At 29.0% G+C, this 14,739-nt stretch overlaps 1 protein-coding gene across 2 annotated transcripts in view; it reads right to left on the reverse strand.

Annotated features, from left to right (window-relative positions):
- Positions 1-14,739, reverse strand: part of mbc (dedicator of cytokinesis protein myoblast city) — a 252,717-nt gene that overhangs the window by 81,089 nt on the left and 156,889 nt on the right. Inside the window, exons 22-26 of one of the 2 annotated variants that reach the window (XM_085811170.1) lie at positions 10,766-10,900; positions 7,702-7,881; positions 5,759-5,865; positions 3,408-3,631; positions 210-403 (exon numbers count right to left, since the gene is read on the reverse strand). In XM_085811170.1, coding sequence (XP_085667296.1) covers positions 210-403; positions 3,408-3,631; positions 5,759-5,865; positions 7,702-7,881; positions 10,766-10,900 — 840 coding nt within the window. The remainder of the gene's footprint in view (positions 1-209; positions 404-3,407; positions 3,632-5,758; positions 5,866-7,701; positions 7,882-10,765; positions 10,901-14,739) is intronic. The other variant, XM_085811171.1, reaches the window with a different exon arrangement.

Here is a 14,739-nt window from a genome sequence, read left to right on the forward strand (position 1 = left end):
AAAATTCATATTTTGAGAAAACATAAAGTTTCAAATTACTATGTACATTAACTTTATATTATAAACAAACATTGATATTTAGACAAATGCATTTATTGCAAGAATAATCTTTTCAACAAGCATTTAACCTTGTATACCAATACCGTTCATAACTTTTAATAAATTATTATTTTGAAAGAAAGACTGAATTACAAAACATATATAGATACCTGTTTTGCAACATTATCATTTCATTCCAGTCAGTTGGATATACAGCTTTGCTGACTAAATCCCTGAACACAAGAAGGATTTCCATGATGAAGTCGAGAAGATCCGTTTTGGTAATAAAATTACTTATATACTGATTGTAATGGTATGGAGTCATCTGGCGAAGTATTGAAATCATCGTAGCCACCACATTACCCTAAAATATATTTAGATATATGAATTTAGATACATTTAAAAAATTTAACTGACAGAATTTTAGATTCTATTTTTATTTTAAAAATAATATGCCCAGGTAATTTCATACAACATTCCAAGTGAAATTCAACTTTTAATTCCTCTGATTTTTCATGACCAACTGGAATAACTTCCTTGAATTATACTGGTGATCAAAATTAAGAGAATTTTCACATTTGATCATCTACTGGACTGATGGAGAGATTTTAAGAAATCTGTTATGCACACAGGATATAATAATTATAATATACATATAACATACAATACTCATGGTACCCATCCATGATTGTGCATGAGACTGATGCAGGAGGGTTTAAAACAGATTGCAAGATCAGACAAAAAAAGACAGTTGATAGTCCCCTCTAACAGCTACACAGCTTTCATAATGTGTATTGGAAAACAGGCAGTTTATGATTCCATGTGTTTCACATCCCCAGCAACATCGTTTTTAAGTCCTGGAGGGTTTTTAAAGACAAAAGGCGAGTTCAAATTACTCTCCCAAGGGCATCCCAGACATGTCCTAGGCTTTAGGCTTTAGGCTTCAGGTATGGAGATCAACTGGTAAGGCTGAAATAGGACTCATCTGTAAAAAGAATGGTCCTCCAATGATGCTTGGTTCAAAGTTGACATCAAAGTTCAAAACCATACACTAAAGAGACTTTCTAGTACACAGAAGTGAAAATATGCAAACAGCAGGTCTTCTTTCACACAGATGAGTTAGAGCCCTATGTTTGCTTTTTCAGAGATACAGTTCGCCCTCAGTTCAATAGATAATGCTTCCTACATAGGGCTGATCTAGTGGAAGATTTTTTTTTTGGAAAAAAAGAATATTAATTGTATTGAATGGCCAATCAAATCTCAGCACCTAAACCTATGGAACATATTTGGAATGCTTTTGGGAGGGCAACTGTAACTTTCCTTCACCCTCCAATACCTGAAAACAGTGTCGCTGCAGAAGTGGGATGAATTGCAATTGCTTCCCTACCATTACGAAGTCTCATTGTCAAAGCTATATAACTATTAGTGGGAACCATACCCTCTATTAACACCTTTTCATGGGGTGGGGGAAATTTAGTTCTAAAACCTTTTACATCTTCTTGTGATAATAAGACTTATGTACGATATTGCAAGTATATCATGATTGTTGTATGGTATACTTTTCCCATTAAAATCTGTCCATCAGTTCAGCAGATAATTTACCAACTGTCAAAATTCTCTTAAGTTTGAATACTAAAGTAGTTATAAAATTAAATATGAGCAAATAAATAATTTTATATGTTTGCTACAAAATAAAATACAATAAGAAGACATTATAAATATTGAATTGATCTTGCATATAACTGTGAACAATAATCAAACTCTAGAAAAAACCATTTATGATTCATAGTCTACTCTGAAAGCATTTCAGAATAAAACTGAAGAGCTAAGAATTACACAGAACTGAAAAAAATTTTTAGTTAATATAGTTATTTACTATAAATTATTACATGTTTGTGCAATCACATACTGGTATGACCTTTTAATCATTCTATTTTTAGAGGCTAATTACACGTCTAAATAGAGGCGTAACAGAATAGTTACATTTCTACCGAGAAGTAGGAAAGACAGACCATTATACAAGGGAAGAACTTGGTTTGATAAAGTTTTATCAGATAAGAAATAAGTAAAATAAATTGTGTACATGGAGGGGGGGATAAAGTAATACTTTATTTGCTTTCTTTTTTAAAGCAGAAAATTGTCTTTATTATATAACTTAAAATGTGAACTTCTAATTATTTGAAAAGATTCATATACATTTTTTTTTTTTTTTTTGGGTGGGGAGATTACTGTGTGCACACAAGTGTGTGAACCTGTGTGAGTACAGGTTCATAATAGACTGAATGCAGTCAGAATCGATTGTAGCTTTATCAAATTTAATTTACAAAAAGGAACATTTTACAGTTCTGGAACTTTTCACATAAATACTTGTACAACTCTTCTCAGTATCACACAGCACAATCAGTAATTATACTTCAAACTACTAAAAGTATTAAACACAATACAATGCAAAGTGCATCTAAAAAGGCAAAGCTCCTGCGAAAATTTGGTGATTTCTTGCTAAATCCGGTGACAAAAATTAGTCACCAAAACAGTCGCCAGTATGGCGATACCTCACCAATTTAGCAAGATAGCCATTTATTCAAAGTTAAATAGACTTGCCCTTGTATTCTTACTTTTTTGGAAAAGCTTCGCTTCTTTAGATTTTCTTGTTGCATAATAAAATATAATTGCTACAATTTCATATATAATTTCACTAAAATTATTCACATATATACAAAATTTGTAACAAATATATGTATATAATAAATTTTCAATTGGGAAAACCAGAAGCTTTTGGATTTCACTATGCATATTTTATGCACAAAATCGGATGTAAAAATAGTCTTCTCATAAAAGTCATAACACAATATCAAATTTTAAGAAATTTTTCTCATGTTTGGCACCTAGCTGAAATTTTCAAATCATAACTAGGTACATCAAACCATTTGACTCAATTCATTTGAGTAAGTTCAATTTAACTTCAACACATCAATGATTTTTTTCAATTTTTTTAAAATATTAATAAAAATTAGCAGGTAAATTGAATCTAATACATTTCATTGTTTCCCATATGAAGTTTATTATTATGCAATATGTACAGAATATTGTTATACGGAACATAAAATCGTCATTAAGCAATTATATAAAATCGTCATTAAGCAAATATAACACAGTAATGTTAATAATTACATGTAATAATAGTAATATAAGCAGTAATATGATAAAGGAATATTATAATATGGCTTATTTTACTATAAATTTCAGTAATAAAATCAACCTTATTTAAAATTCACTATAGCAGTTACTAATGTAATTCTTATGAACACTGTCTACTGTATATATATCTTTTTATTGAGAAGCTATTTAAAAACTGGAAGCACAATTACCACTAACGGATTACTGCGCTCTAGATGCACAACACACTGTATAATAGTTCTCAAGATAGACAGCATAAGTTCTGATATGTCATTGTGGGTAACCCCAATGCCTCGATTGTAAAGGGTGACCATGATGTCACTGATGATTTTAATGCACAATTCCATCTCATCTTTATTTTCTAACAAGGGTCGCACTTGAGCACAAATCATAGGAAGCAGTATATGACGACACTCTGAAAGAAATATTATAAAGAGGTGTTACAACAAACATTTTTGATTGGGCAGGGGAAAAAAAAGAGAATAGAAAGGATTATACATTTGAAATAAGAACTGGCATTGAAATTGTAATCAGCAATACCTATAACCAACTAAAATATACTGATTTTAATAATTCTTTGCTGGACCTGATTTCTGCGATAACCAATGGGCACAAGCTCCAGGCCTCCATTTTCAAGAGGACCTCCAAATCCTCCAACAGTGAAAATTATATAACCTAGAAGTGAAAAATACATAAAAATATGTATGCATTTTTATGTATTTTCACTTCTAGGTTTTAAAAATATAAAACTGGAACTGAGAATAAAATGTTAATTAGTCTTTGTATTTTAATATTATGTTTTTTGTTTTGAGTGCATAAATTTCCTTTTTTAGTTAAACCTTTTCTGTTAGAACTTAGCGAAGGTTTTTTTTATTTGAACAAAGGACTAAGGCTAACTGCTATCAATTTAAATTAAAATTATACATTTTAAAATTATGATTTATAACAAATAAGATGATATGAATTATTAAATAATTTCGAAATTAATCTGTAAGATAATCTGGGCATAAATACCATGGAATGACCCGTAAGAAGAAAAGAATTCTTCCACATTCCAAAGAAACTAATTTTTAATTTAACGTTTTATTCATATATTTGTTTAACAATTAGGTTAAAATTTAATTGCATTTATTTCATTACATCTCAACAACTTAATTAACTTTTATAGTAAACAAGAATTCTTTAGGCTCTTCCTTTTTTACTTCCTTGTACGAAGTAAAAAGGAAATATTGTAATCACAAAAGGTTTGGGCAGCATATTTCAATGAAAATATCCATTTGGAGCGCTACTGAATGCAATTTAATGATGAGTTTGTATGATATCTGTACATGAGGACAGAATAAAAGACTCTTTCTTCCAAAAAAAAATATAAACTGCTTTAAAATGAATTCTGAAGAGAATTTTTCGTGGCCTCTGTAACGTATCTATTTTAGAGAATTTTTTTAGGAGGTGTCGAGGGGGATTGCAGTGGCTATGAAACTGCAAAGTTATGGTAGAATCTTGAAACACAGTAGAGTTGAAAACTTGTAATTTCAATACTATTTTCTCCCTTCTTGTGTTGTAATTGGTTCTTAACAATGTTCTTCTTTGTAAATGTTTTACGTTGGCAATTTTCGTGATACGTCTTACCTTTCCAATACACTTTATAGGTTTCCAATGTGCTGATTAGGAGAAAAGTGGATGTTACCATTTTAAATCTTTCATTGTATCTATAAGAGCTCCATTGTTATACAGATACTTGAAATTTATCCATTTATGGGTATTTTTGATACATTCTGAACATGTCATTTTCTTGCACAAAAGGTACTTTTAAACTGACATATTTCAGATTTTAGAGAATTTTTTTAGGATGATTTAGACATTCAATTTTGGACCTTTTTCATTTCTTATACAATCTGAATATAAATCATTTATAATTGCTATAACTGCAATTCATTTTTGTGCAAATGCCAAATGCATCTTTATAAGTGATTCAAATATTTACAGCCACAAGGTCAAAAATATTGTAAAATATTTTAATCTGGATAACTGATATAACTCACTGGTTAATCGCTTTGAGACTCCTGAGCGGAATTTGACAAATTAAGCCTGAAAGAGCTCACTGAAGTACTGGTTTTGGCTGTATAACAATGCATATTCACACATTTCTACGCTTGTCAAGCAGTTTCTAGCAAAGAAAAGTATCATGATTCAAAAACCTCTCCCCTTATTCATCATATCTGACACTTGAAGTTTTTTCCCTGAAGTCTCTCTTCAAACATAATTATTTTAACAGAATTGAAGACGTTTAGAAAACTGTTATTAGAAACATATACCGAATAATTAGTTCTAAGAAGGAGTTGAGCAGCTGTATGAATGTGCCAAGTATTGTACAGGCTAATAAAGATTGCATGTAGAAGGTTTAGAGTATTGTTTTCCTCAAATTTTGATTTTGTAGGAATTTAATCCTAAATATTTGTAGATCAACTGTGTGACCAAATATTTTAAAAAGCAGAATTATATGGAAAGCATTCACTAAATAAGCTGTTTTTGCATTACTCACCAGGTATCTTAAAAAGAGCACTGTGCACCAGGTCATTCACACACATCATTTTCTGTTTAGTCAGACGATCTTTAGGAACATTGCTTATCAGCTCTACCAGGATGTTACTATTATTAATGAAAGCTGAACATTATTTCTGAAGTATTTTAAAAATAAGAAATCATTTCTGAAATGTAGTAAAACTCTAAATGTCCAGTCCATTTAACCAAATAACAAAATATGGATAATAGAAGGTCAAATATAATGCAAAAAAAAATTTTTTTTTGCACTTTTTTTTTGGCACTATAATGCAAAAAAAGAAGTAGACCCTCACCCCAGTAACTGATAAGACACTGAGAGGGGTCAATGGGGAAAAAATAAAAATGACTGATAAACAATTGTCTTGTAATTATTTAAATATAAAATTACTTTCATACTGTTATATAGATATGTATGTGTAATAATTATGAAACTGGTGATGCAGTGCAAAATCTAATTATGAAATGGTGGAGCTCGGTGCTTAGAGATGGTGTAGTAATCACAATCAGTCTAATATTTATTTTCATTGACAAATATTTTTTAAATAAACACACGTAAACTGGTGCAGTACATGCACCTCTTCTTGATGAAATAATTGATAGCAGAGAGGTGAGAGACAGAATGGTTAGTTTCTAAATGAATGTTTGATAAACTTATTGTTACATTTTCATACAGACTAATTTTTCGGTTGTCTGTGAAATAAGTATTATTATTGACAGAAGCATTATGTTTCATACAGACTAATTTTTCGGTTGTCTGTGAAATAAGTATTATTATTGACAGAAGTATTATGTAACTACCTTTGCCAACAGCATTACATAAGAATCACATGAGGAACATTCATTTTGAAGTGATCCAATTTAGAGACATTTCTTATAAGCTCTTACTATTTTTAGTATAGAAAGGAAAAATAACCAAATAAAAATAAAGAAACATTTATAGCCCTAAGACAAACAGTGTTGAAAGAAAATACTGTAGATCAAAATTCAAATTTTGACTTATTTACTTTTTTCTGTACACATACACAAATATATGAACATATAAAGATAGATAAATATAGATATATAATTATATAAGAAATGGCCATGCAACTGTAATTGTAAATAAATTATGTAACCATAATGTGCCACCTAGATGAATGTGCAGTTGAAGAGCTATGATGATGAAACTAGATGTGTAATGTTATTATTATTATCTTCCCTTTTTTAATAACTTTTATATGCATGTTAATATACTGTAATTTAAGCAGTATTTTTCTATTATTTTCATAAATATTTTACATTTACATTATGCATTTTAAAAAAAGAGAGAGAAAGAAACATTTAATTATTTACAGTTTAAGTTTGTTCTAAATATTGGCAGCATTACATTGATACTGATCATCCATCACACTTACATCAGTCAATTTAATTAAATAAATAAAGTTTTATTAAAAGGTATCTCATTAGATATAAATGCAACAAATAGATACATATAATCTAAAAAATTAACAAATGCCATAAAATAAATAACAAATGCTAAAAAAAATTATATTAGCGGTTATTCCCTCCCATTTGATCATAGTAAAGTTGACAGATTTAGGCAATAGTAAAGTTGACAGAGGTCAATAAAAAGAAAAATCTTTGAAGGTGTCAACAGTCAAAAAAGTTTGGGGACTCCTGATCTAATTTAATTAACAACTTTCTTAAAAAGAATGTGTTGTATATCTTCATATTATTTAAATCAATTAAAGAATTAGAAAGCATGTAAATCAATGAAGAAAAAGTTTAGTTTTATTCGGTTCAGAAAGAAAAACAAAAGATTCAAATATCTGCAGACTGGATACTTAGAGTTTTACTGTAATCGAAATATGAATATACGAAACAATTGAAATAGAAATTTAAAATAATAATAATAAAAGAATACTTTCAGAAAGAAAATCCTACCTTAGCTCTTTTCCATCAAAAACTGATAGTATATCTGGTATTGCATATGGAAAATATTTTAAGCAAGCACCTTGAACAAGAAGAGTAGAATCTGTATCATATAACATCATGGCAGTAATAGAGTGAAGTAACTGATTAAGAGAAAGTTCAAACATTTCACGACCTTTATCTTCATTTAGGCTAAAAAGGCAAAAAGAAGGTTTTAATATTTTTTTAAACACCAAAACTTTAAAAAGTTTGAATTACAGTGTTCCCACTAAAATTCAATTTTAAATTGCTCTGATTTTTCATCACCAATTGGAAGAATATTCCTGAACAATAATCCCTGAATTAGTTTTTAAATTAACACTAGAATTACCATGGTGGGTCATAATTGATGTGGCAGCTTCAATGATGATCTTAGCTTTATACAGTGTAATAAGTAGCTAAATTTTACATTATTTCATTGCACTTCATAAAACACAAAATATCTATAACTTGTAAGTTTTCTATAAAAGAATGCACAAAATGTAATATTACATCACTACCAAATTATTATTATAAATTCAATTATAATATGCAAAATTCAGAAAAAATATATTTACAGTATTTTACATAATAATACCACAAACCCCATCCCAGCACACAATAAATAATTCCAGGATTTTCATCTGCTTATCCATCTGCTCACAATCCAAACCAAAAATTTTACATGCTTATCATGCACAGTTTTAATTTTGTTGTATTTATATTTTGTTACTTTGCAGCTTCGCAATATTTAGATTTATTTGAAAATTCTGAGGTATTTTAAGTAGATGGAATACCTTACAACTTTCTTGAAGTATACATAACTTTTAGCTCTTCTGCTACTTTCAAAATACAAATTGTTACCCCGACTTTTTTCCCCTTTTCTTAATAACTGCCCAAGCATTTATAGCCCTAAGACAAACAGTGTTGAAAGAAAATAAAAGCATGCAATGGAAATATTGTGATACAAAATTCACACATTTTTTTCCTCATATTATTTAGTACTCAATATTAATGACAAAGCTAAATTTAGTGGGATTATATTATTCCTCAGTTTTTAATACTTTATATTGTTCTTCAATTTAATAAATTTGTAGAAGAACCCAATGAGACAAGGGTAAAAACATTTTTGTCCTTTTGACATTGAAAAAACATAGCATCTCCAAGAGAAAATTGTAACATTACATCAATCATAATAAATATTACTTCTGTGCTGCTTCAAAATAAAATTGGGGGGGGGGCAAGGATTATGTTAGATTGAAAGTGTTTAGCTAATATAATAATTTGTTACAGTACAACCACAAAATGCAGTTTTAAATTGCATTATTTTTGAAGGGCAGTAATATCAAGAGAATAATACTGATTTAAATAATAAATAGGTAGATAAGAAAGCTATAAATTGATAAAACTGTATCTGATGTAAGATGAATAAACTACGTTCAGCAAGAAAAACAATAATTCTGATAATAAGCAATAATCGTTTACTTTTTTAAGAGAATTTTTTTTTTTTTTTTTTTTTTTTGTTTTGTTTTGTTTACTATTTAAAGAATGGCTTATTATTTGTCAGGATGATCTATATTTCTATTTCTCTAACTTTCCACGGCTGTCCAGGTGAATGCATTAAAAAAGAAAAAAGATGAAGATGATAAATAAGTTAATTTTTATACATGCTATTTTTGAATGCATTTTAGACCAGTGGTCTCACAGTGCTAGCCCAAGAGCTGCATCCAATCCTGAAGCAATTTTACATGGCCTGTGAATATATTTCAGTTGTGCTTTTGTTGCAAATACAGAATTTATACTGACATAGATATATGAAACTTATACATACAACAACTATTACAGGAAAAGAGACAGATGAATTGATTAAGGCTTTGTCTCTGCACAGATGTATTCCAGTCTACATGACTAGGATAAGATGGCAGAAATTCCTACGTCAGTACGATCCACTGCTAAAGAAAAGGATTTCACTATATTTTCCCCTTCTGTTATTATTGTTGTTTATGTATGTTTTGATAAATATTTAGTTAATGAAATTTAAAATTTAGTTAGAAAAATTCTATTTTGTTAAAAACAACTTTTACCTTTGTTGAAAAATCTGGATCATTAGCTGCTTTCAGATCATTCGCTGATTCACATGCATTCTGAGTTTAAAATCACTGCCTCATTTAAATAATTCAAAAATATACTACGAAAAGCAAGTTGAAAAAATGCAAGATGAAAATCAATAATACTGTAGTTTAAACAACTGAACACTAACACCCGCTCAAATGGCACTCTTCTGTTTTCGGAACCAAATTCAGAAATGTATAATTAAGACACAATAACACGCCGAAAAAATACTAATTCAGAAGTCAAACAACAAAAATCAGCGTTATATTTAAAAATTTCCTGCGAAAATTTGAAAATATAACGCTGATTTTTGTTGTTTTGACTTCTGAATCAGAAATGTATGTATACATGTATATGTGTGTATATATGTATAAGTATGTATGTGTATTTGCATGTATGTGTATAAGTGTGTGTGTATGCAAGAATTGTGTAATCTATGCATGTGTGGAAGTATGTGGATACACACACATACATATGTGTGTACATATACTGCATGCATACACAAACGCATATATCATCCATATGTGCACACATACATACATTTCTGAAACCGGTCCCGATAACAGAACAGTACCAGAAAAACAAAGGGAAAAAATAGTAGTCTGAAAATATCACATTGCAGTTTAAATCACAAAACAGTTAAATTTAAAAAAAAAAAAAAAAAATCAACATACAAATATTTTCCCTTTATTCTTAAATGAAAATAGTATCTACAGTTGCCAACTCATAAGCTAATCTATACTTATGAAGAAATCAGAAACCTCAACTCAAAAAGGAAATTTACTTTAAAAAAAGCTCTGATATTTAAAAACCTTTTGAGTATTAACCATTTTTAAAAAAAAAGTTTAAATGTAAAAAATAAAAGATACACAAATTTCTGAGGTAAGGCACAATTCAAAAGATGACAACGTACAAGACAAAAATAAAGGGAAAAAAAAAAACATACGCAGAAAACAGTTGTCGTGATCTCACAATGAACTTGAAAATATACTCTATTGATTTCATAGTACGCAAAAGGGTATCTTGGATATCCTTCTGGAGTGCATTATCCACATAATATTTCAAAACAACAATTAATTTACTGTAAAAAGTCAAAAGAAAAAAAATTAAGTTTCACATACAGACAATACAAATCATGAAACTACAAAAATTTACTGCATTATAAATGAGTAGAGAGCAAATTAATTTCTTATGTTATATACTTATAAATTACACGGTTTTAATTACCGATTTCTTTCTCTTTTAAAGATTTAATGCATTACAACAAATTAGCAGTGCACTTCTATTTTATTACTGTTAACAATTGTCAATACTGTCAACTTTCAATTAACTGAGGCCTATATATATATATATATATATATATATATAAAAAGTTTAAATTTGATTATTGCAGAATGGCGAAAAAAGTATTGTCACAAACCAAAACTGCCAACAGAAAATACAAAAAGGGTAATAAAATGCATGGGCAAACAGCAAAGACAGCAGATGACTCTGAATATGTATCTGCCAAACTAACTAAAAAATTCTGGCTGAATTTTTAATGCAAGTTTGAATTCGGTGACATCATTCAAATTCTCTTATACATCTCTTTTCAATTCTGGAATGATAGCAGCGAAAGGATATTTGGTGCTTTCTTTTCTATAGAGGTCTTGGCCAAATTTGGGCTTCAGAAAAAGCAATGTCAATTCAAAACAAAAAACTTTTTTTTGGTGTACATTTTAATTGCTATACAATTCAAAATTTTTCAATTAATGGAATTTGTGATGAAGAAACATGGAGAAGTAATAATAATTGGAAAAGATATAACAGAAATTTTTCACGAGCACTCAACAAACGGATGACCTGGTGTTTTAAATCCAGAAAATATTTATACTGATAGTGAAGAAAGTGACAAAAAGGATTCTGAGAATGAAAAATTACTGATAGTTTAGTGGGAAGAATATTAGCACCCCCCAAAAAACTGAAGTCTTTCAGATTATGCCCAAAGGGGCCCGCCCTTCTTTTTAATGTTTTGTGTGTTACCTTTATTTAATAAATATCGTGGTCTTCGCACATAAACCATAGAATTCAATTCAACAGCAGTATCACAAAATAATTTAAAAAGATCATATCTTTAGAATTTCCGATACACAGTCTCGTACGCTGCAGACAAACTTTTTTTCCCCCCTGAACAGTGTTGCCATTGCTCACTTTGAAATGGTTGAATTTCTTAATCAAAAAATCGTTAAAGTTTTACAAATTCCAAATATTATTTGTTTTGTTATCCAATTATTATACAATTTGTTTTATTATCTACTTGGATAATAAACAAAACAAGTTTGTTTTATTATCCAAATAGATAATAAAACAAATTTTAAGTTCAGGCTTCAAGCTGCCCATATTCTAGTGGAGGACAACTTACTGAAAATTTGATGTTTCTAGGTATTGTTGTTTTTTCACAGCGTGAGAAACATACATACATTCATGCAGATTCTTCATTTTTTAATTTCTTTAAATAAATTGCAGGGCTCTAACATTTGGCAACAATAATTTGAATAGTGAACCGACAGTTACAGTGAATCAATGCAAAATGCCAAAACGAAATTAATAGCCCTTTGGCCTAAAAAAGGGGGGGGGAGACAGCTTAAGCAACTTACATTAAAAATGTTTAATAAAACAAACTTTTTGTTTCTTTTCCCCCCCTTTTAAATTTTGATTTAAGATTATAAATGCTTCATTATTCCATAAAAACCATTTCATATTTTTAATTAAAAGATTTCTACATGTCATCTCAATAATTTAAACTTGTGATATGAAATTTGGAATTGCCAAAATCCCGATGTTTCCAAATCTTGAACTTTGTACTGTGCTAAAGATTTATAAATTATACTGCATCACATTATAATTGACTGTATTATATCCCAGTGCTAAAAGGAATAAAGAAATATAATTCAAAATTAAGTAACTTTACTTATTTCTCTTATTAGTTACATATTTATGTTGAAAATAATGTTAAATGAATAAGTAAAAACTAAAACTAATAGAATGCCAATCTTTATTAAATATTTTGTCAAATTATTTGATTAAATATATGACCAGGTTTGCTCTGTTCATTGATACTTGTGTGACAGAAAGTTCAAAAAGAAAATTTTCTTGGTTTACAAAATATGCATTTTCTTGCAATAATCTGCAGAATGGCACATATTGAAAGAATGTACACAGTGGTGTATATTGAAACTACAAAGACAATGGTATTTACTGAAAAATCATAAGCAATGATACATACTGAACATGCATAAGGATTTGGAAGTGCATGTTTTAACAATTTTAGACTAACTGATTGATGTGTGCGAACACGGCCAAGGTAATTTTTCTATTTTTGAAGGAATAATGGAAGATCTTGTCACTAAATTAGAAATGCAAGATGATAATATCTGCAGTGTCCAATATATATATATAAGATTAAAAAAAAAGTAATAAATTTACTCATCTTCCAGAAGTAACTGTCTCTAAATTTTATACCAATTATACCCAGAGGATACATTTTAGAACTCTTTCAAAGTTTCAGTCCATGATAATGAATCTTTAACAAAATTTTAAAAAATCAATTATTTAAAATCGTACGCATACAGCAATGATGCAAATGCAATAGAAGGATTTTGTATTTCAGAACCAAATTATGATCAGATGTTTGAAATACTTGTAAACAAGTTTGATATAAACCTACACAAGCAAAAACTTAATTTTATCCTAATAACTAAATTCAGTGACAATTTAAAACTTCATAAACTTTGTGACATTACAGGAACTCAAATATGCAGTTTGAGGTCATGCAAAGTCAAACTGGAGACATACAATTATATGCTCATGCCCGTAATAATGAAAATGCTGCCTTTTGATATAACTTTCAATTTAATCACAAAAAAGATTTATCAATTCTTTTCTTTAATGTTGATGAGTTACTGCAATTCACTTGAAAGTTATTATTGAAGAATATATTACATCTCCTGCATGCCAGTTAGAGTAAATAAATAACTGTTCTGCAAATCAAAAATGAAAAGGAGACTTCTGAATCATTGACAGTTTATGAGAAAAGAAATTTATTGTATATGAATTGAAGATTTTTTGTGTTTGAAATTGAAAAATTGCATTAAGGAATGTAAAAGTGATCTCTTCTGTTCATACAAAGGTAAACATAACCCTTCTATTTGTTTTGAGGTTGAGAAGAAACTAAGTAAATAAATATATAAAATAAAAATGTACAAAAATCACAAGTTCTCTCTCAGCACAAATGTAAAAGCATTTTGTTTCAAACTTGTTGCATAATACTCCTAACAAATAACCAGTCAATTTAAATCAGAAGTAATATAAAATAAGAACTCTTCTTAATACCGGTAGCATGAATCATTCTTAAAAAAAGGTGGGAAGATAAAATAAAATTTCCTCTTATTTGGGGGGGGGGAAGGAAATTCTCAGTACTTATATTTGGAAATAAATAACACTAAAAAAACATTTAACATTGCTAAGATAAATTTGGAGAACAAGAAAACACCGAATTCAAAAACTGAAATTGAAGCGCTTGTAACAGAACAGATTCAAAATCAGATTTACTGCCTCCTAATTTGAATAGTAAAAACAAATTAAAAAAAGGTTTACAGCTCACAGACTCTTGTAATTGTAAAGAAAAAATAAGTCTTCTCATCGTAGCTGTTTATCATTATGATATAATGATTAGGAAATTAAAGCACTTTGAGCACACATTTAGTAACTGACAAAATGCTATTGATTGGTGTCTGCTAGTGATAAAATTTCATTTTATTTGCATCCTAGAGAAATCGTTTGCAGTGGCTAAACCACCAGTAAACTATGTAACATAATGATTGCATCTTCACATGGACCCGGTGAAATTTCATTGAATGAGTGCTTACATATTGATCAAAT

This window comes from Stegodyphus dumicola, chromosome 2 (assembly GCF_044657685.1).
Source record: "Stegodyphus dumicola isolate Sdum_Otavi_A_Nest chromosome 2, ASM4465768v1".
NCBI classification, from domain to species: Eukaryota; Metazoa; Arthropoda; class Arachnida; order Araneae; family Eresidae; genus Stegodyphus; species Stegodyphus dumicola.